At 39.0% G+C, this 24,190-nt stretch overlaps 1 protein-coding gene across 1 annotated transcript in view; it reads right to left on the bottom strand.

The window, feature by feature from the left end:
* Positions 1 to 376: 376 nt before the first annotated feature.
* Positions 377 to 24,190, bottom strand: part of OXCT1 (3-oxoacid CoA-transferase 1) — a 162,356-nt gene continuing 138,542 nt past the window's right edge. Inside the window, exons 15-17 of the mRNA XM_070476631.1 lie at positions 15,871 to 15,951; positions 8,657 to 8,758; positions 377 to 2,228 (exon numbers count right to left, since the gene is read on the bottom strand). Of these exons, the coding sequence (XP_070332732.1) occupies positions 2,187 to 2,228; positions 8,657 to 8,758; positions 15,871 to 15,951 (225 nt within the window). The 3' untranslated portion in view covers positions 377 to 2,186. The remainder of the gene's footprint in view (positions 2,229 to 8,656; positions 8,759 to 15,870; positions 15,952 to 24,190) is intronic.

Here is a 24,190-nt window from a genome sequence, read left to right on the forward strand (position 1 = left end):
AGCCTGGTGGAATATAGTCCACAGGGTTTCAAAAGAGTCGGACTCGACTCAGCAACTAAACAGCAACAACAAAGGAATGTTAGATACATGCGAATAAATAATAACACATGGAAATCTGGGATAATTAATTTTTATAGACAAATGAATGATTGACTCTGACAAGGAGCAAAGTCAGAATTCATGTAGGTAAACATTTTCACTTGTTCTTTCATGAAGGATAACATCTTTTCTTTGACAAGAGCAAAAGAAAAAACAGTCACTTGATTAGAAGTGGTAAAGTGTGCTAACTTTATTATTGGCTATCACACCAATCTCTGTTGTATCATTCCCACTTTTAAACCATTCCCAAATGAGAAAAAGGACAATCACACTGATCGACATCCATTGGGAATATTTATTGTGGTTCTTAATGCATTTCCTAACACCTATGGTACTCTTTAAACAAGAACATAAAGTAATCTACTTAGAATTTGCCACTCAACATGAGGAGCTTTCTTAGAATCACAGAAGACGTTTACAAAAAGAGCAACCATCAATATCATACATTTTCCAAACCATTACTCTAACACAGATGCAAATTATTCTCCAGACCATGAAAATTCTCTAGAAAGTCCATTTTACCAGTATTGGGAGAGGAAGCTTTCAAACATGCAGCCAGTCAGAAAGACCATTTTATATATGGAGTGTGCTTCTCTCTTTCCTCTAAAATGACAGAACTGTAGCTGTATCTGAAGAGAAAGTGAATTTAATGACAGCCATTAGCTAAAAACTTGCAGAAATGCCTGTATCTGGCATGAGAGGAATGATATATTGTACTGTAACATGCGTACCTCTATCCAGAGGACAGCAATCTGGCCTGTCTTCAGGGTGCCTGGACTTCTCTCCAATTTGATACCCAGGACGCTTGGTAGAGCCCCTGGGGAACTGTTTGATAACTGAGGATACCTCGGAGGAGAAGGTCCTTACAAAATCTAATCTACCATGTTTATTTCCTAAGGAGGAAGTTCACTGCACTTCAAATCCTGGATTTGCTTATCATTATTTTCCCTAGTTTGATAAAGCTGAATAAAAAGTATTTTGTTCAAGCAAGAAGCCTGGGTAGAAGAAAGAACACTGTTCTGTAGAAAAAGGCATTCAATATTTAGCAACTTTCCCAAAAAGAAAAAAGAGACCCTGAAAAGAATGAATTCTTGAAAAAAAGAAAAACTAAACCTCTCCTGTCATTGTTACTGCAGGTTCATGATAAATTACCCCACAGCTCCTCTTAGCTTAAGAGGAGGTATTATACAAGAAGCCCACAATACCATAGAGAAAGACTTCTAAGGATCTTTCTGGATATACAGGAACACTGCACTGTTTGAAAATGAGAAAACTGACTAATCAGTTAGCCTTCCTAAAAAAAGAAAAAAAAACTGTCATCTTTGGCAAAGCACAGGTAGTTATTTGGTTTGTTTATAAAGGCAACTTCTTGGTTGGATGTCAGCACCAATAGACTCTACACCCTTCGGTCTCTCCCACAAACCAGGTTACTTCTCTCACACAGAGATGCTCCTGTTTGCCTTCTTGGGCATTTATTTTAGTTACCAAAAGTGGGGAGGGAGAAGGGATGCACTAAGATGTAATCACAAAGTCAGAGGCTCCAAAAGAAAAGACAAAGAAGGCTGAAGGAAAAACCTAATCTTTAAGACAACATTTCTCCTAATTCAATCCACACAAATGTTATCTTTCAGAACTAGAACAATGCTGCCCTGGGTATTCTCTGAGTGGAGTTCTTCTCTTCCCTCTTCCTTTTTTTCTACATGTCATGATTTAGTTAGGAGGGAAAGTATACCAATGAAACTCTCCCTAAAGGCCCATCTTGGTACAAATTGTGCACAATTTAATGTATCTACCACAGAAGATGAAGATAAATCCAATGTGAGCACCAACTGTAAATATGACCTTCTCAGAACTTATAAAACGAATAAGCTAAGCATATATATTTTTCCTTTTGGTTATTCATTAAAATGCCATAGCATGCTGGAGAGAACAAAATCTATATGGCTATAAAAGCAGTAAGATGCTACAAGAAAACCAGACAAAAACTTTGTAAGATATACAATTATGATTACTGATGTCCTTCTAATAAACTCCTACGTGGTTAAAATGAAGAGCACACGGCCTAGAACAACGGTTTACTACACATTTCAAGTCGAGATCTGCCGCATTGGTATGAGTTTTGGTGAAACCTGGTAAAAGAAAGAGAAAAAAGAAATTATGGACTTATGGAAAAAACCTCATGGTATAAAACATCTCTGCTTTGAGTTTCCAAAACTGAATGATGTAGGCAACAAGTAGTCTTGCCATAGACCTCACCTGGAGTTTCCTCATTATTTTCCCTTTTGAGCCACTGAGAAAAAGAACACTTTTATCCATTTACATTTTGTGTATCTGGTAGTTCTCAACCTTCTTGCATTACAGCTCTTAAAGATATTTAAGACTTGCAACCAGGAGGGTGTGGAGGAGGAGCAGCAGGAGATGAACAAGGACCCAGATAACCAAACTCTCCCGAACAGCCCCCTGAGCTCTGGGACTGATGAAACTTCACTCAGAACAGAGCCATGGAGCAAGCCATGAGTTTCAAAATCCTTAAAGTAGGTCCAGTCAATTCACAATTTTGTTAAGAGATAATGTAGTCTTTGGATAACACACTTTTATCAGAAATTTCATAATCAAAGTAGAAATGATAAAAAGGCAGTAAAAAGATACCAGGTTATTATAAAAAGGAAGCAACAGCATTAAAAATATTAAATATTAACTATGATTATGTTCAACGTACCAAATAGCAAATGAATTCCAAGGAGTCTTGAAGTAGAGAAATATGAGGGCAGATCTATATTTAATGCTAAAGCTGGTAGAATAAGAAATCTAAATGTCAGTGTGTGTGTGTTAGTTGCTCAGTCATGTCCAACTCTTTGCGACCTCATGGACTATAGCCCATCAGGCTCCTCTGTCCATGGAATTCTCCGGGCAAGAAAACCGGAGTGGGCTGCCATGCCTTTCTCCAGGGATCTTCCCAACCCAGGGATCAAACTTGGGTCTCCTGCATTGTAGGCAGATTCTTTACCATCTGAGCTACCAGGGAAACCCTGGGGGTAAGTAGTCTGGCCTAATTTTGATGGATCTTTCAAGGTGTAATAGCAGGTAAATTTAATCTGGCAAATATCCATTAAGTCTTAGTTAACAGGCTCCATGGAAAGCACAGTAAGGAACATTAAAATTTAGGTGATTTTTGAGCCCTTCAAGGATGTGACAGTTGAAGGGGATCTAATTTGTCTTTCAGAATAAACACTTAAAATTTTGTTAAATGAATGAATGAATGAGTGGGCAATATAAGCCTCAAAGAACTAGAAGAAAGGTCTCCTAATAGACGTTAAGTCAGTAGTAAAAACAGAAGATGATTATTTGGCTATGATGAGGTTAAATATTGCTATTCATTTGTAAATTGTTTTCTTAAGTCTTCACAATGTCAAAAGTTAATGTCTCCTCTTCCATTTTTCTACCTAAAAATGCCATGACCAGAATCAAAAAGATCGGAATGGCTTGGTACATATCTTAGGATAAATGAGAGCTCACTCAGACTTGCCAGCTCCAAGAACAGATATATAATAATAGACAAAATAAAAGATGTTAATATACAAAAGTCACAGATCTTCAATTCTACCGAAAAGAATAAAGATATCTGGGCTCTGAGTATTTAGAGTGTGTATCTCATAAACAATTGATTTTCTTTTTTTAAACAACAGAGCATCTGTGGAAATAATTTAATGAGATAAAACTCTTCTTTGGAAACAGGTCATTTTCTAATATGTGTTTTAATAGCATTGCCTTTAAAAGGAAACTGGACACCTTGATTTTTTCAAACTAAACATCTGATCCTTCTCCTTGTCATGCTGGCCCTATTTTGAGCTCTTAGTAACCTTTATAGCCTCAGCGTGGAACTTGACTTTTAACAGAAAAGAAGATGAACCTTTAGGTACACTGACTTGGCCTATTTTTGTAAAGAAAAACAGCTATGAACCCACCATTTTTCATCTGTTCTCTCACACTCTCATCAACATGGTGAACCCAGGTAAGCTGAAGCAGATTATCCTGCCACAGTGATCTACAGGCTAAGCATAGGACTGTATGATTTATGAGCAGAGGATAAGCTAACAAGTTTTCTTCCCAGTCCATTGAAATCCAAAGAATATACTGTTTAATTCTGGTATAATACCAGTTCATAATAGACATTGAGAATACAAATTTATTCAACTTGGCAAAGAATGCCTGCTTTTTTCAGATTCCCCTGCAAATATATCAATAGGCAGGATTCTTATTTGATTTGTTGCCACTGGTGGTTTAGGTGTATTCCTACCTACAGAAAAGACCAAGGCCCTTGGGAGTAGGAACTACACTAATTTTTCCTGTTTTATTCATATTTCATAGCTTAATATATTATAATATTAATATTAATACACTGGGTGTTTAATAAACAACCATGGAAAACTAATAACCTCTGGAAGTTTATTCTACTACATGATGTTCAACTATAAATTCAATTTATTTTTAAGTTTTTAAATTAAAAAAAACATAGAACTTAAAAAATAAAACAAATATTCTAGTTCAAAAAGGCCCACAGATATATGTGGTAAAGAAAAACCTATTTTATGTAACTCAAGCATGAATCAGAAAAGAAAGAAATGAATATCCAATTGAACCAACTACTTTGGAATATAATGGAATTCAAGTGGTATGATGCCACCTTCTTTTTTTTTTTGCTGCACCACACAGCTTGCATGATCTCAGTTCCCCCGACCAGGGACTGAACCTGGGCTGCGGCAGAATCCTAACCATTAGGCCACCAGGGAACACATCTCCTTTTTCTTTCTATTTGACCCATGAAGTAGCTGGCAGTAACACTCTGAGTGATGTAAGTATAGCCAGAAGTAAAGAAATTTAACATGTTCATTAGCTTATCACAGCTTTAATATGAGAACTGTGCAATATCACTTTGGCTCTTTGAAAATGAATTATTACTGAATATTTGAGAGATTTTTTTCGAAATGTGAGTGCCTTAGGAAAAAAAAAAAACAAAACGGAGAACTCCTTAGTCATAAAAATGTTTGGTGCTAAAATTATAAAAAAAAAATAGAAAAGCATTCTTGCACAGCATCACAGTCAAGCATTTGTAGGGGGTGAACGTGTGTGTGGCTTTACCAACCAATAGCGCTGGTATGAAGCATTTATTCCCCACTGCTCACAGGGAAGAACACTTATCAGTGTAATACTCTGGCCTCAAGTGTGTCCCCTAAGAATGACTTGGGCAGAGGAACTGGGGGTGTGTGGAACTCAGTCTGACTCTTCTTCCTCAGCCTTCTGAAGGGAGCACGTGCTGTGTGGCTCTCAGCCACGTGGAAAGAAGTTCAGTAGAAAAGACTCTCCCCTGCGTGGAAGGCCTGATTTTTCAAGGCTGCCTATAACTGGGAGTGGAGGTCCCTCTCACTTCAGGGGTTTGTAATTGGGAAAGCTTATGTGGCTGCACATCTAAGCCACATTCTTCATCCTAGGCTTCATAAGATAATGTTTTAACCTCTCTTGTCCAACTCGCTCATCTCTCTCGATAGATTTGGAACTCAATCTCCAAGAAATACAGAGGAAAGTCCCTTTCTTTATAACAATTGCATTTTGAAGGAGAGCGATCATATGGAACAAGACCTCTGTCCATTATGGGTTGGCTTCTTTTGATGTCAACTACTCCTGACCAGAATCTTATTTTAGAAGCGTGAGGAAGTTTCCTGAAATATAGTCAATATTTGCATTTCTTTCTACAGCTTTCTTTGGAGTAGCTGACAGAGACTTTCATACTAATTGAAAAGAAAATTCCTTTCTACTCACATTACGGTTACTATGGATTTTTTAAGAAGCTATTTCAAGTGATACCTAAAGGACACATTTTCCCTTCACATTTGCTGTTGTTGCTAATTGCACTGTGACATACAGGAAAGTCTTAGTCATTCTATTTTTTTTTAATGTTCAAATATTTCATTACCATTATTTTTAATACCCTGAAACCTCAATTTTGTCATGTCCTGTTATCTGATGTTGTCATATTTGTCCTTTTCTTTGAAATTCTCAGGATCTTCTCCATCAGCTCACATCCACATTCTATATCCTTTGCCCAGTCCCTTGCCCATATTCTTTGCCCAGATTTTTACCAACACATTTTCATAGTTACTTTGACCAAGGTCTTTACCTTTCTTTGGGCTAACTATTCCTTTCTAAAATGTTCACTTCTCAGTATACAGTGAAGGCTGAGTGGCCTTTTGTCAAACAGAGATCTTGAGTAAATTGTATGCAGTCACATAGAGTAAAATGCTATCTATGCAGTAATAATCATGAGATATCTTTTGAATTATCAAATAAAGAGATGCTCTCCCCATGTACTTTGTTATTAAAAGTAGCTTGCTGATAACCCAGCTATGAAACAGAGCTTGCAAATAAGACCACTTCAGTCTCTATAGTCTTACAGAGAATTTGATACATGTGGATTCATCTGTCAGAGTCTAAAGAGATGCCACTGATCATTAGATCCTCAAAATCTAGTTCTTCTGTTGAGATGGTCTAGCTGACACTACTAGACCTTTTCATTTTCAGAGCAATGCTGACATAAAAATTAACATTTCATTTCAACAGCCTCATTTGGAGAAAACAAAATTACACGTCAATGCCAAAAGAGGAGGGTTGCTACTGCGATAAGAGAGGGGCCACAGAGATATTTTTCAATGTATCAGACAAAACAAAAACAGTAAAAATCCATCTTTCTCATTCTTGATTTACCTATATGACTTAAAAAAAAAACTGATAACGAGGATATTCTTTTACAATTCCCTTCTGTAGCAGAGACTTGAACATTCTACAGAATGTCTCAAAAATGTCATCTGCTGAAGAAGAGGTTAACTTATCCACAGAGGGGAAAAACTATAAAGAACAGCTAATTAAGGAAGAAGAACTGTTTGCTTTCATCACTGGAGTAAGGAATTCTAAATAGTTAAACTATAAACAAATCCCATTTGTTACCCACTGAGGTCACTGAAAAGTTAATTACAGATGCGCTTTTCATGTAAAGAATTGTTGGAAGACTTCTTTTTTCTGAAAGGAGATTCAAAGAAGGTTAATAGACAAAGACCTTTACACAGTACCAGAAACAGTTATATGTGGATCGTGAATTATGCAGCACAATTGTGTTTACAGATGTTTGTTAAGCACTAATAGGTACTAGCCAATCATGTAGTACCTCAGGAAGAAAGGTATGAAATACATGCATGATTTATCAAGTAAGTTCCTTGGCTGCTCAGATGGGAAAGAATCTGGCTGCAAAGTGGGTCAGGTTGATCCTCATTGGGTCAGGAAGACCCCTGGAGAAGGAAAAGGCAACCCACTTCAGTATTCTCGCCTGGAAAATTCTGCGGACAAAGAAGCCTGATGGGCTACAGTCCACAGGGTTGCAAAGAGTCAGACACGACTGAGCGACTAACAGTTCGTTAAATTACTTTCTCCAGGATGGGTAGCTGCAATATTTCTTCTCATTATAAATATATTTCATTTTAACATGTAGAGCTGTTCTTAAAAAGTATGTGAGAAGCTAAGTCTATTTCTTCATTTTTCAGACACATTTCACCTTTACTTTCAATTAATTCCAAATGGACTGAACTCTCTTCTCAATCCCATTAGTTTGGTGATTGGTGATTCATAAATAAGCTCTTATATTAAAAGGCAATTATTTATATTACCAGGCCCGAGCTGGTCTCAGTAGTAAAGAATCCGCCAGCCAATACAGGAGACACAGGTTAGCAGGTTCTATCCCTGGGTTGGGAAGATCTCCTGGAGAAGGGAATGGCTACTGACTTCAGTATTCTTGCCTGCAGAATTCCATGGATATAAGAGCCTGGAGGGCTACAGTCCATGGGGTTGCAAAGAACCGGACACAACTGAGTGACCTTGTGAACTTTATTCTCTTTGTTTAAAAAAGGGATTTGGAGATTTTAGTGGATACTCCTGATGTTCTTATATGCTTTGTAAGTCAGAATTTTAAAGCACGCAGTTTTTCTTCAAATACAGGAATCATCTATTTTGTGATTATCAATCCAGTGGTGTTTGTTAAAAGCTCAACATTCAAGAATCGCCCATAGATGGAATGATCAGGCAAAGAAGTTAATCAGAGAGAAAATCAAATTCCAGAGATACATTTCAAAATATGGAAGTATCATCTGTCTGTGTGGCTCACATTTTTCAGTTAATTAAGTTTGGCTGTGCCTTATACATAACCCAGGAACAGAGGACTGCAAGGAATGTTACAACAAACAGCTTAGAGCTCAAGCTCAACCTGCTGTTTGCAGGAGCTCCTGGTGGGTCCTCCCCCTCCTGCTTCTGATCCCTGAGCCAACCCCGTCCCCTGAGTCAGAGCCTGTTCCTGCTCCCACCTGCTCTCACTGGAGGCAGCCGTCCTTCCACTCCTGTTCCTGCAAAGGTCAACTCCAAAAATGATCACAAATTAATGGTTCATGTCCCACAAATACCCATTAATCAAGCTCGGGGTACAGGACAAGTGGCTGGATTTGTTCACAGAAACACTTACTGTGAAATCACACCCAGTGCTCTTTTTTATGTCATCCACTGTCAGGCCTTCCCAGAGTTCAATGAGAGTCAGACCCTTCTTGCTGTCCACATCAAACACAGCCTGTCAAAATCAAGAAAATGACAATGACTATTCCTATCACTGTAATTATTTTATAGCACAAAACAGAAATAACCTCACAAGTTTTTTAAGGACAGAAAAGACCCAGGGTAAAAGACTGAAAATTAGCAATGAAAACATGTCAACTCTAACTACTATATTTTGGTGAGAATAAACGCCAACTCCTTAACTGGCAATTAGTTGGGGAGCACTGTTGATGCCAGAAAATAAATGAATGTTGACTATTGATGGCATTTGCCACTATTATAACCAGTTTTCTTTTTTTTAAACTATTTTCCTTTTGTTAGATCTAACACTTTTGGTCAAAATTTAATTTGGTTCATTAACAATGATCTGAAAAAAAAAAGGAGGAAGAAAAACAGGGAGGGAGGAGAGATTTAGAAAGTGAAAGCAAAGGGATGATGGAGGAAAGGTGACTGAGGCTTCTCGGTAAATTACCGGAAACAAAAGCAGGTGCTCTGAAGTAGCTAGGAGTTACTTGATTTTTGTTTTTTTTAAATTTTTCCATGTGGACCATTTCTAAAAGCCTTTATTGAATTTGTTACAATGTTTGCATGTTGTTTTGTACATGTTAGTTTTGTGGCCCTGAGGCATGTGGGACTTTAACTCCCTGACCAGGGACTGAACCCCAACCCCCGGAACTGAAAGGTTAAGTCTTAACCACTGGACCACCAGGGGAGCCCCAGGTAGGAGTTAACTGTAAAGGGACAGTTCGTCCTGAAAGACAACCCCCTCCCCCAGGTAAATATCAAAGCTTTCCCTTAAGTCCTGTGAAAACACACAGGTCTGAAAGCATAGCATGAGACTCTCCCTCTGGTGTGGAAATCAAATGAAGATGCTTACGTTTAGGAAAAGCATGAGAAGGCTCACCTCACCCTAAACACCGCATTTCAACATTCTGATTGGTTATACTAGGTGACGGTGGTGCCAATTGGTATAGCTTGACCCAAGCAGGTACATTCAACCAGCTGTGTCTGATACAGAACACGTGTGGTCACCCTTGGTAATGCGACAAATTGAGTAGAAGGGACCCACAAAGTCACGCAATAAAATCTTCCACACAAGAATTCTTCAAAGCATCCTTCTGAGATGGTCTCTGGGGCTTTGTTTAGAAACTTCCAGTGGTAGAAGGTTGGAGAAGACTCTTGAGTGTCCCTTGGACTGCAAGGAAATCCAATCAGTCCATCCTAAAGGAGATCAGTCCTGGGTGTTCACTGGAGGGACTGATGTTGAAGTTGAAACTCCAATACTTTGGCCACCTGATGAGAAGAGCTGACTCATTTGAAAAAACCCTGATGCTGGGAAAGATTGAGGGCAGGAGGAGAAGGGGATGACAGAGGATGAGATGGTTGGATGGCATTACTGACTCGATGGACATGGGTTTGGGTGGACTCTGGGAGTTGGTGATGGACAGGGAGGCCTGGCGTGCTGCGTTTCATGGGGTCGCAAAGAGTTGGACATGATTAAGTGACTGAACTGAACTGAGTGGTAGAAGGCTCACTTTCTAAGGCAGATTACCTACCAATGGGAAGCTCTAACTGCAAGAAGCAGAAGTGCTTCCCTAAACATTCACTCATGGACTCTATAGAAAGCTGTCCTCCCATGCACAGGAACTGTTCCCTCTTCCAGTTTTCAAGGTCAGTCTTCCTCAGACTTAAACTTTATGCTTCCCAGATCTTTCCTCTTCTCTGGAATCACCTTAAATTCAACTATTATTTTCAGCCTTAGAATCTTTATTTTCACCTACCTTGGAAGCCCACCCCTAAACTGACATTGTTAAACACACTCCTGGAGGCTATTAAAAAGACACAGCAATGTGTACTCCAATATAAAATAGAAGTTTGTAAAATAATAAAAAAGAAGACACAACAATATGTAGTGGAAAGAATCCTGGCTTTCAAGATGAACTGGAACTCCAGCTCAGCTGACAATAGCTATGCAATCTTTGCTGAACCTATCTTCACATCTCTAGATGTATGTCAAACAAACCTACTTCCCAAGATTGTTATACAGGACAAATATAATAACAAACCTACTCTAAGCAGCTGGCCTCATGCCTGAGACATAGCAAGGACACCACAAAGGCATATCCTTTCTCCCACATGTGCATATGTGTGTGAACACAAATTAAAGCCCCAAATGCTTATCTGTCCCCAGATAATTGATATTTCTCCTCAGGAGCAAAACATTAAGGGGACTAGAGATATTTGCTTTGTTTGATGAATTCATAGACACCTGATTGGCTTTACTGGAAAAGATGGTTTAAATTTGGGATGATATATTTCAGCAAACTTTTTTGCTTCCACATTTTAATGTTCCTAAAGAAACTTTTTTCAGCTGAAATATGTTTTGAGGGGAAAAAAATGATCAGTGAGGAACGTCTGTATGATGCAGTAGGTTATTCAAAATGACAATTACAATTTTTTTTTAATTGGCAACTTTTTCTTTGCAGAAAATGTGTTTGGAGCATCATTCATACTATATTTTTCCCTTGTATTATGAACAGCTACAAGTTTATCAAAATGGAACAAATAAGAGAAAAAGAGCCTTATTGTGTATAACTGTGGTATTATGAGTATAAGGCTTCGGTGATCAAGAAGATAAACTCTGTGGCAAATGACATTGCTTTTAAAAACCTTTTATTAACATCTTTATCAATCCCTAATTAGCTCTCAGGTTCATATATTAGAAAACTAAGTATTATGAATTTAAAAAAAATGAGAAATCTACTTTTGAAATATTGAGGGAGATTCCCCACTTAGTCGTATAAAGTGTAAACAAAAACTTGATAAAAGACAGACACTAAAATCTAAAAGCTACAATCAACTGTTCAACTACCAAGAATAATATTTCAATTACTTTGTTTTACAGATGAATAATTTTATTATTTTTTTCACCACCATAACAGGCTGCATTATGGATAAAGCAATTAGTCAGAGCCCAAGTGCTGTTGAGGAAGGCATCTATCATCCCATCATTCTAGCAACACAAAACCAAGAAAGCAGAGTCGTAATATCTCTGAAGCCTCTTTCAAATGGCAGGCAACTAATGGAACTTTCCTTAAGAGCTAAAAATGGAATTCTAGTCCCACATCTGCTCTGGCAGAGTGTTCACAGTCTTTTTAAACTTCATAGCATGGAAGCATTTATTAAGCATCTTCTATGTACAGAGCACAGGGGAATACGCTACCTACTCCATTGCCTGAGGCACCCAAAGTGTCACACCTAGCTTCCTTTACCTACACAACATCACCTACAGATTAGGTTCCAGTCACCCCCGTCTGCTGAGTTCACACATTCCTTCCAGTGTGTGAGCTCCTTCACACTTCTCTGAGCTCCAGATACCCCTCTTCACTTGTTTATCAGAAATCTCAAACTGGATACTTGGATGTCACCTTACTCAGGAATATCAAGTTGAGTATGCTCAAACAAAACCTATTTTGTCGCTGCCTCCCCTTGCTCCCCCCTTACTCTTCCTGCAGAGCCAGTCTTCATTAAAGATAAAAGAGGTAAACAATGCCTCTAGCCAGAAAACTCAGAAATCACCTCTGCCTTAGCGACTATGCCCCATTCATCACCAAGTTAGGCTGAGTCCATCTCCTAAATCTTTATGAAATCTCTCTTTGGGTCTTGTGGTTTAGGACCTTGCTATTTTTGACCAAGATACCTGAAGGGAGTTCTCATGGCTTTCCCCCCTAATCTAGGTAAAAACTACATGGCTCTTTACAAAATGCAAACCTAATCAATGGTGCTCCCAACTATTAAACATCAAGAAAGTGAAAGTGAAATTCACTCAATTGTGTCCAACTCTTTGTGACCCCATGGACTATACAGTCCATGGAATTCTCCAGGCCAGAATACTGGAGTGGGTTGCCTCTCCTTTCTCCAGGGGATCTTCCCAACCCAGGGACGGAACCCTGGTCTCCCATATTGTAGGCGGATTCTTTATCAACTGAGCCACAAGGGCAAAGTCAATTAAAAATCATGAAGGGCTCCCAACTGCCTTCAATATAAAACTCAAATTTACTAACAAGACATTCACATTCCTTCATAATTTGGCCCCTCACTGGCTTTTCACCTTCAGCCTTCAAAATACCTGGCTACACCCTCACTCCATGCTGTCCCATGCTCCACACTGTCCCACATAAAAGCCCTGGAGTAAGCTGTGTTTTGATACCTCTGTGACTCTGCTTGTTTTCTTCCTTTTGCCTAGAAGGGCCTCTCTGGTCTTATTTTCACTTATAAAAACTCATATTTATTTTTCAAGACTCATCACTCAATAGCATCAAGGAAGGTATGCTATTTATTCAATAGGCATTCACTGTGTACAGGTCAAGCATTATGCTTGACCTTGGATAAATAGTAATGAGTGAGACAGGCAGAGCTCAAAGGTTATTTCAATACAGTGCTAAGTAGGGTGGAGTCCTAAGACTCAGGGAAGCAACGACAAGACTTGGGGAGAGATAGGGAAGGTTTGCCAGAAGAATCAATAGCTGAGACATAAAAGATGAGCAGGAATCAGTCAGATGGCTAGGGTGGCAAGAGCATGCCAAGGAGAGAGACAGGATGTGCAAAGTCCCAGAAGAACATGGTGTGTGTTGGGGGGGAAGGTGCAAATGATGCCGCATAGTTCAAAGCATTTAGGATGGTAGAAGTGGGGAGAATGTTAAGGCAAAAAGAGAGCAACAGACTGGAGGAGAAAAGACTCAGACTGTGAAATGCCTTGCAGTTAAAAGCTTATATTTGATGGGAATTCCTGGTGGTCCAGTGGCTAGGACTCTTAGCTTTCACTGCCGAAAGTTGTTTTTTGTTGTCACTGAGACCTTCAGTCCTGTCCGACTATTTGCGACCTCAGGGACTATAGCCTGCTAGGCTTCTCTGTCCATGGGATTGCCCAGGCAGAGATACTAGAGTGGGTTTCCACTATCTTCTCCAGGGGATCTTCCCGACCCAAGAATCAAACCCATGTCTCCTGTGTTGGCAGGAGGATTCTTTACCACTGAGAGTACTAGGGCCTGGGTTCAAACTTGGTGTTGGGGAACTAAGATCCTACAAGCTGCGCAGTGTGGCCAAAAAAAAAAAAGAGAGAGAGAGGGAAAGAGAGAAAAGCTTGTATCTGATACCACTGAGAAGCTTTCCTGAGACTCTCTTGAGCCTGCTAAGCAGCTTTCCTCTATGCTCCCAACTCAGCATTTGATCTGGCACGTCTCTCCTGTGGACTTTACTGCATGCATTACTCTAAGTGCTGGCACCTCTGAATGCTTGATGTCAGCTCCACCTGAATGTGCTCCTGGGGGGCAGACTGTCTTCCTTTCTGAGCCCACTGTTGGCAATAGTCTGCCTCAGAGAAGGAGCTCAAAAATATTTATGAAATGAAAGAATGTATAAAACAATAATGCAGATGGAGAGAAGGGTAGAAAGCTTTTTTAAATGGCAGCAAATTTAAATAACATATAAGTAATGTCATGAGAAAATGCAGGCATGTAATCAGTGGTTCCCAAGCTTTTTTGGCACCAGGGACTGGTTTAGTGGAAGATAATTTTTCCACAGACTGGGGGTAGCGGGTGGGATGATTCGGGTGGTAACGTGGAAAGACAGGGAGCGATGGGAAGAAGCAGATGAAGCTTTGGTTGCTCATCTTAATGCTCACCTCCAGCTGTAAGCTAGGTTTAAGATGGGTTACCCAGGGGCTGGGGGCCCCTATATTAGATGGTAAGTGCTAAAATGAATGGTGGGCCACTCTGAGGATGAAATTGTGAGTGCTAAATTATCTGAAACCTCTTCATGATGAGCTGGAAATTATGTTAAAAGATGGGAAGGATTTGGGGAGGCAGAGTTGAATGGGAGCTGTTCCACATGAAAGCACTAAACTGGTAAGAACCAGGCAAGGGCGCACATGAGGGGGGATACAGCGAGAGGGCTCACCTGGGAGAAGAGGAAGATGAGGGTAAAATGTAGCTGGGATTATCCTGAGAAGCCGTACCACATTACTTTACTAAAGAAAACAGGATCAAGGACTGTTTTGTCTTTGACTTCAAAGTAATGGATTCTTTTCAACAAGTCCTGTCCATGATTGTGAAGGAGTTTAAGAAATGGTAAGACTTGGAATAAATGGTGAGGTTAAATTTGTGCTCTTTTATCCGCTTGTTCTTCTCTACATGTCATCTTTATGGATATAAACTGCCCTAGGGGCAGGCACAATTTTAGGACAAAACTCTCCTTAAAATGTGGCTTCTGAAAAGTATTCTAAGCCTTCTACTTCAAAAGGCTACTTTAGGGTGCTTCGTACCACAACTGAATGAGGGTTCTAAACCTGTTTGATGCCAAAAGGAACAGCACCATTACGAAAAAACCAACTCTTGATCTAGAGAATTCTGTTCTGTAGTTCATCAAAATAGTGAATCAAAACAATGAAAATGACACCCTCCCGGCTCACTTACGAGAACAATGTCATTCCAGCATCTCAGGTTCAAATCTGGGTAGGAAAGGAACTACAGTACCTGCAGTGATGCTGTTCTCTCAGTTTCAATTTACCAGTAACCATCTTCTATCAAAGAAGATAATATTTAGAGGCCCTCTAAAACGCAGGTGTGTTCTGAAGTCCACTTTATGCAAGAACCAAAGAACAGATTTTTTGGTTCACTGTGGGGCCATACTGCAATTTGCACCTAAATGGTTAAAACCTAATTTTTATGGAGTTTCCTAAAATGAGATCCAACAATGTGTACTTGCAGTTTAGGAAATCAAAGAAGAAAGTAATGATAAATATATTCTTAACTTTGTATAGATCATCTATTGTATTAGTTCAAGTATAAGGCTCAATATAACTTTTCTTTGATTGTATCACACTGTCAAAGTACCAAGGGCAGGAGTTCAATTTTGTGCATATATTTCCAGAGATGTTCACTTAAGAATTCTGCATCCAGAAACATTAAATTGATGAATCTTCCTATTCAGTCTACCCACAGATTAAATTAATCCTATGACTACCAATGTAACACACTTTTAGAAAGTAACAAAAAGTTCTAAAATGCTTATACATTTTTTTAAAAAGGTAGCAGGCACTAGAGGAAATAAAAGAGAAAGGCACTTTACCTTTTCAGTAATGATACGGTTGACACACTGCTTTCCTGTTAGAGGTAATGTACATTTCTCCATGATTTTATGTGCATTTCCCTGTTTTAAAAAACATCAAAAAGAGTAGTTAGGGGCTGATTCTTAGAATTGGTATAAGATAGGACAAAAGGAATTAACAGAGAAATTGTCTCCTAAGTACAGGCTATTTCAAAACTTGTGCCATCATGCTTTCACCTTTCTGGAGGCAGCTTGTGTTCCTACAGTGATTTAGGGAGAAATATAAATGAGTAGCCAGAGGCATAACTGGTTTAGTTGGGAAACATCCAGCCACAGATTTGATCTCTCAAGCCTCCGCCCTTAGCTCTTCCAAGGAAGGGTCTCCTTGACAAATGAGTTATGTGTTTTTTACCAAGGGTAGGGGGCATGCAAATTATAAGGATGCATATTATACATTCTTTCAAGTTTTATTTTTGTTTGTTGAAAAGTAATATAGTCACAGAAAACAGCAGTTCTGGATGCCCCTCTGTATCCTTAGATGTGCTCTGAACAGGAAATCAATTTCAACTTTATTTAGCATTTTTCTATATCCATCTATATATTCATTTTCTTCTTACCTCTGCATTTAAAAATTTTTTGTTTTATAACAAATTTTACTTTACTATCTACTATGGCTTACTACAGGATATTAAATATAGTTTTCCATGCTATATGATAGGACCTTCTTGTTTATCCACCCTATATACAATAGCTTGCATCTTACTAGTCCCAAACTCCCAATTCAACCCTCCTCCGCTCACTCGCTTTCACAAATCTGTTTCTTTTTTTTTTTTTGACTGAGCAACATGACTTGTGGGACTTTAGTTTTCCAAAAAGGGATCAAACCTGAGCCCTAAGCAGTGAAAAATGCTGAGTACTAACCACCAGATTGCCAGAGAATTCCTTACAGGAATTCTGTTCTCTATGTCTGTGAGACTGTTTCTGTTTCATAGATAAGTTCATTGTGTCATATCTTAGATACCACATGTAAGTGATATCATAGGTATTTTTCTTTCTCTGTTGGACTTACTTCACTCAATATGATCTCGAAACTCATCCATGTAGATATAGATGGCATCATTTTATTCTTTTTTATGGCTGAATAGTACTCCAGTATATATATATATATATATATATATATATATATATAAATTTAAGTGGATATTATTATATGATATGCAATATATATATATATACACACACACACACACACACCCACACACACACAGACTACATCTTCTTTATCCATTCATCAATGGACATGTAGGTTTCCATTTCTTGGCTACTGTAAGTAGTGCTGCTATGAACAGAGGCATGCCTGTATCTTTTAAAATTAGAATTTTGTCCAGATATATGCCCAAGAATGGGACTGCTAACTCACAAGGTAACTCCACTTTTAGTTTTCTGAGGAACCTCCACACTGTTTTCCATAGTGGCTGTACCAATTTACATTCCCACCAAAACTGCAAGAGGGTTCCCTTTTCTCCACACCCTCTGTAGCATTTGGCATTTGTAAACGTTTTAATGATGGCCATTCTGACTGGAATGAGGTGGTACCTCAATGTAGTTTGATTTGCATTTCTCTAATAACTAGTAATGCTGAGCATCTTTTCATGTGCTTACTGGCCACCTGTATGTCTTCTTTGGAGAAATCTCTGTTTAGGTCTTCTGTCCATTTTTTCACTGGGTTGTCTGTTTTTCTGTTATTGAGTTGTATGAGCTGTTTGTATATTTTGGAAATTAAGACCTTGTCAGTTCCATTTTTTTCAAATATTTCCTCCCAGCTTGTAGATCACTTTTTATTTTATGGTTTCCTTTGCTGTGCAAAAGCTTGTAAGTTTGATTAGGTTCCATTTGTTTATCTTTGCTTTTATTTCTATTGCCTTGAGAGACTGTTCTAAGAAAATACTGCCATAATTTATGTTAGAGAATGTTTTGTCTATGTTCTCTTCTAGTTTTATGTTGTCATGTCTTATATTTAAGTCTTTAAGCCATTTTGAGTTTATTTCTGTGTATGGTGTTAGGTAGTGTTCTAATTTCATTCTTTTACATGTAGCTGTCCAGTTTCCCCACAACTTATTGAAGAGACGGTTTTTTTCTCTACTGTATATTTTTGCCTCCTTTGTCGAAGATTAATTGACCAAAGGTGTGTGATTTTATTTCTGGGCTCTGTATTCTGTTCCATTGAACCTCTGTATTTTTAAATACTATGTTGACCAAGCTATTTACGTCTAAATTAATCAGCTTTAGATAATACCTATTAACTTCTTACAGAGGCACATGAAGATTTTCCTCTCCTGCAAACCCCCATGTTTCATCATCTTCAGTTCACCCAGTGTAGCTGTGTCGCAATTCGTACGTAACTCAGTAGTCAGAATTTACACCATGCTGGCAAAATGACTGTAAAATGGCTCACTGATGCCCCAGGTAGTGTAGAAAACCATGATTATATTCACTTTCTTATATGGCTATTTGCCTTTCCTGGAATATGTCTGGGCCTCAGTTTGCTCACTGGTAAAATGTGTGTGCTGGTCTATAGTCATATTTTTTTCAAAGTTTCCTTCAGCTACACTACCTTTTCTTCAAACATGAAAGAGGGATTGAGATGGGAAGCAGGTTTTCAACCATCAACCCCTTTCCGCCATTCCCTACTCCTCCCACCCCACCCAGTACAGAGGTGACCGATGGGGCACATCTCTGGAGCACAGTTGAAACATTAACTCTGATGATCTGATCTTCAGATCACTTTCCTCTGATTATGATGAAGCTCCTTTCTAAGTATCAAGCACCAGGAGCCTAAATTACTATTTCCCTTGAGGCTGAAGGCTAATTTGTCACATTTTAGATCCTCTATTTAAAATGGCAAAAATGCTCCTACTGCTTCCATTTTGGGTCTAAAAGCACCCCACACATGATGCCATCATCATCTTTAGCCATCTCCAAGTTTTACCTTCTTGATTATCACTACTACCTGGCTTATGTCTCTCTCTCAAAACTGCTGTCATACCAAGTATGATCAGAAGCAAAGGATTTCAAATAACTGGGCTTAAGATTTTACTCCTTGTGATAACACATCAATGCACCAACATACGAGTAATTAAGAGGCTTAAGTATACTTAATCCAGTGTATGGCACAAAAGATATTCAGTAATTAAGAGGCTTAAGTATACTTAATCCAGTGTATGGCACAAAAGATATTCAGTGTTTTTTGAATGAACAAATGGGGGAAAAGGGGGAATTCCATTGGGAATCTTGGGTGAATTTCAAAAAATGACAAACTGTATTATTTTAATTTAGTCAAAATTAGTGCTAAATATATATAGAGTGGATAGACATTACACTTTTAACAACAAACTGTATGTTTCTAGATTTTACTGTGTAAGAAAATTTACAGCTGTAGAAATAAAACCTCATTTCTGCTTCATTTTTAATGATCTATTTTCATTCCCAGATTTCAAAGAAAGCTTGCACGTGTCACAGATGCTTAATTAAAGAGCTGAAATTAATGATGAATGTTTGAACTTCTATAGTTGTCAGGACTCCTTGCACTTCATATAAATCAAATAAGACATGTCACAATGAATTCCAGGTCTGGATGTGAACAAAGTGAACAATCTGTGGGCCTCCGAGGAACGTTTTCTGTGGGGAGCTCTTACTTTGTTCTCATTATTTGAGCAAGATCTACATCTGGTGTGAAAGCAGCCACTTGGGTTCCAATGAACAACCAACTCTGGTTTAGGATATTTTCAACTACCAGAATTAACTGTGCCCTACCAAGACAGAGGGGCTTCCCTGGTAGCTCAGCTGGTAGAGGACCCACCTGCAATGCAGGAGACCCAGTTCAATTCCTGGGTTGGAAGAGCCCCTGGAGAAGGGATGGGTCACCCACTCCAGTGTTCCTGGGCTTCCCTGGTAACTCAGACAATAAAGAATCCACCTGCAATGCAGGAGACCTGGGTTCAACCCCTGGCTCTGGAAGATCCCCTGGAGGAGGACATGGCAACCCATGCCAGTATTCTTGCCTGGAGAATCCCCATGGACAGAGAAGCCTGGCGGGCTACAGTCCATGGGGCCAAAAAGAGACGGACACGACTGAACGATGAAGCACAGCACCAAGGCACACCTTTCAGAAACCATTTCCACGTAAGCAGTATAGCTCAGTGATTCAGAGCAGAGCCAAAGGACCTGAGTGGAAAGCCTCACTCCAGTCCACAATAGCTGGGCAAGGATCCTGTGTCCATGCTTATCCATCTGCTATACCTCAGGGGTGACTGTAAGTGTCCAGCACTTAGCAAGTGCTCAATAACCTTGAACTGTTTACATAACCTATACTGAACATTTCCACAATCTACTAGGGAATTCTTCAGGCTTTCTTAGATGGTAAAGAATCCACCTGCAATGTAAGAGACCCAGGTTTGGTCCCTGGGTGGGGAAGATCCCCTGGAGAAGGCAATGGCAACCCACTCCAGTATTCTTGCCTTAAAAATCCCATAGACAGAGGAGCCTGACAGGCTACATGGGGACCGACATGGACACAGTCCATGGGTTTGCAGAGTCAGACAGAACTTAGCAACTAAACCACTAGGGAATTCTTCAGGAAGCCTTAAGTTCCTCAATGAAGTTGAACACAGAATTACACAGAAAATTACAAAGAATTACACAGAAAAGTCACAGAATTCCTGAGACTCACAAAACCAATGAAACTGCAACTTGTATTTGGGAGCAAACCATATGGCTGGCCTAGGATGGTAGCACCAATAGTATTCTTGCAGTGAGAACAAGGTAGCTAGATGACTCCATTCACACTGAGCTTCAAGACATAACACAGATCAAGGAAAAAGAGAAAATGAGATGCAGAAGGATTAAAGAACATCACAATTTCAATATTCAACAATAGGTTAGCTATGAAGCCAAAATGTGACTAACTCCCACGTGAGCACTCTATTCTAACCACACCAGGCTGAGCCTTACAATGTGCCATGATTCACAAAGCTGGGATTTTAGCAATAAAAAATAAATCCCAAAAAAGAGTAGCAGTGTATGTGGTAGCAAAGAACACTTTATTAGGAGTCCAAAGACCGGTTGTTTCATTTTAGCTCTTCCATTTAATTGTCATTTGGTCCTTTAAATTCTTTGTGCTGTGGTTTTCTTTTCAACTGCCAAGTCTTCTTCCTTACCTGATCACGGTAGGAAGAAATGTTCTGAAGTGCAGTAAAGTGGGAGGGGTTGAATCTACATGTGAATTTTTAGGGTGAGTGGTGTCTTGTTCATCTCCATCAATCTGCTCCTTTTTTTTCTCCATGAAGAAATGTCAGATAAAGTAGATGACCAGAAACCAAGAGTAGCATCAAAAAAGCTCTGACTGGTCCTCAAGGCTTCTGACTTTTATATATATTTCCTTCTTTGCTAACTTCATCATAACCTTGGTGAACATTTAAATCTCTTTCCCGCACCAGGTTCTTCACCTTTTCTCTTCCCCACTGCATCACTTACAGACCTCCTACAAAATCTAGGAAACCGCCATTTTCTTTTTATCCAACTGAATACTTCCTATTACCGGCTTCATGGTGATGCCTCTTTAATTCTTTAGATAATCTGTGTGCAGTTTTGCTAAATTCTTCAGTATAAATAATTCTGGTTAAATGAAAATAAACCCCTTGTTATCATTACAAACAGCTTCATGTTATCACAATAAACTTAATCCCAGATAAGAAGTTCTCTTTTTTACAGTGATTTTTGCATTCCATGTCAACATTTCACTTATCTGAGGCAACAGACCATTCATGTAAGACTTTGCTTTACATAAAACCCCATTTTTATGCCCATCTTTTCTGTTAAGTGTTTCTTAAATGCGGCCCAATATTATTTCTTCTTTCAGGTGTCTTCTTTGGGAAAGCCCTGTGATCAAGTACGAAGAAGGCAAAGTCTAGAAGGTGGTTGTTCCTTAAGGGATCAAGTCTTCAAGGGTGTGTTCATGCCACCTGAAACACACGCCATGTACCCCTTCACCCCACATTTGAATGGCAACACCCACCCTACTCTTCATGACTTGGCTCTGGTGTCATCTACCCTGGAGAACCATCTCCAACATCCCCTATAGAGTGCCCCTACTCCAGTGTCCAAGAGACATTCCCAGTCTGGCACACCTCTTAGGTGCTGCTGTGTTTCCTCTGCTCTCCACGTATGTAACTGTTGCCTTCTCTTTACCCACCACTGGACTCCTAGCTCCCTGGATGCTGAAACAATTTATCTCTGTCTTCAGCAGTGAGTAGAGTACTAGACAAACCACAGTGATCAGTAAATGCTGTCTGACTATTACAATTCTGATCCAAGAAATCCAGCAGCATTAGAGTTGTAAAATATCATGTGGCTGAGTGTCTGTGGTCCACTAGAGGCTATTTTAGTCCTAAGAAATGTACTTCTACCTCCTTATTAGCATCTCTGAGCTCACCAGGAGAAGTAAGGCTCACAGAAGTGTACAAAGGAACTTAGGGGAGATAGATAAAGGCATGGGCAAAGGGAGAAGCAGACACCTCAAGACTATACTACAGAGAATGCCTGTGCGGTCCACTGGTTAGGATGTAACACTTTCACTGCCCTGGCCTGGGTTCAATCCCTGGTCAGGAAGCTAATATCTCACAAGATATGTGGCACAGCCAAAAATAAATAAATAAATAAAAGGACTGTATTAAGAAGCATACACAAGTACAAGACAGAAACTGAGTGAATTACACTTATTCTATATTTTCTGCTTGCTCTCTCCTAAAGTTGCAAGGTTTACATTAATCTGCTGAAAAGCAGGGCTACAAAGGCTGACCCTGTCAAAGGACTACTCCATACTTTGTCTGGGGCACAACAAAACCAAGGACAGGTCTCTCTTACGGCATACCAAAATATCACGGAGGAAACCTGAGTGCCACTACCCTCACCCCTCCCTTCTATACACACACACACACAAGCACACATAAAAAACTCGGGAACACTCTATTATAAAACCCACGGCTGTCAAATCACTGTGATGATTGGTATGGTACCTAGAAGAGAAAGATGGGAGTTGCTAAAGAAAGAAAATCAAGGTACACAGAATAAAAGGATAAGATGATGATCATATTACTCACACTGAGTTTATCCTCATGGGATATTTTTAGCCTTTACATAGCACCTATTTGGTCGGGATAACAACAATCCACATAGGACTTCAGTGGAAAGACTCGGCTAGCTCTGAAGTGGAGAACAATTGCTATTTCAAATGGTTTTTACATGTGGATGTAATAACAGTTTGTAGTTACACAGGCACATTCTCAGGGGAAGACCAGCCAAATGAGACAATAGATACAGCAAGTCATTTCCCTGAAAATAGTCTTCAGGGCTTTAAGACCTTAGAATAGAAGGCCATTTTTCTTCAATATAATACAAAGGTCTTTATCATGGCCTTTTATTTTCTCTCCTAAGACTGCATTCTATGGTCTCTAGACGAAGGATGGCAGAGTCCAGGACTGAGCAGAAATTGTTTTCTCTTTCCATCCCTGAACTGCTATGATGCCTTAGAAAGCCGCTCTGAGTGTTAGCTTTCCTATCAAGAACTATGGATACTCAAGATCACAGGACTTCATGTTATTCACTTAATTAAATTCTATAAGACATTTTAACAGGCTTTATTGGTTGTTGGGCTGTGTTCTGCTATTTTCTTCCATTATAACATTTTTTTTTTGCAGGCGTGTCCATCATTAAAGGACAAATAAAAAAGACAAAACCATGTGAGGATTTCTATTTTTAATGGTGAATGTTGGGGTTTTTTTTTTCCAAACAAACCTAGCCAAGAAGTTTCATTAACAAATTATAAAATAGCGACAAGTCCTTATGAATGGAAAAAAATTAAACCAAATGAAACTGTTAATTAAGAATTATCCTCACAAAAGAATACTTTCTTTATCTTGGGATACTTTTCAATGTTGCTGAAAATTATCTCAAGGATGTTTCTGAGAAAGCATTATTTAAAAAACTCTTTCATATTTGCTGGCTTTTGGTAATATATTTGATCCAAATTAAAAAGGATGAATAAATCTCATTTATCTATACTTTGTTTAATTCCTCTGCACAGAAAAACAAAGACAAGGTAAAACTATTCCAGATTCCATATGACACCTTTGCTATCAGATATGAGTTGGACTTAATAAAAGTATTATTCACAAAGACTTCTTTTCAACTCCATGACCAAAAAAAGACAAATGAACTTATGTATGAAACAGAATCCGAGACCCAGAGAACAAACTTCTCACTGGGGGGAAGGGCGGGGAGGAGG

This window comes from Odocoileus virginianus, chromosome 14, assembly GCF_023699985.2.
Source record: "Odocoileus virginianus isolate 20LAN1187 ecotype Illinois chromosome 14, Ovbor_1.2, whole genome shotgun sequence".
In the NCBI taxonomy this organism is placed as follows: domain Eukaryota; kingdom Metazoa; phylum Chordata; class Mammalia; order Artiodactyla; family Cervidae; genus Odocoileus; species Odocoileus virginianus.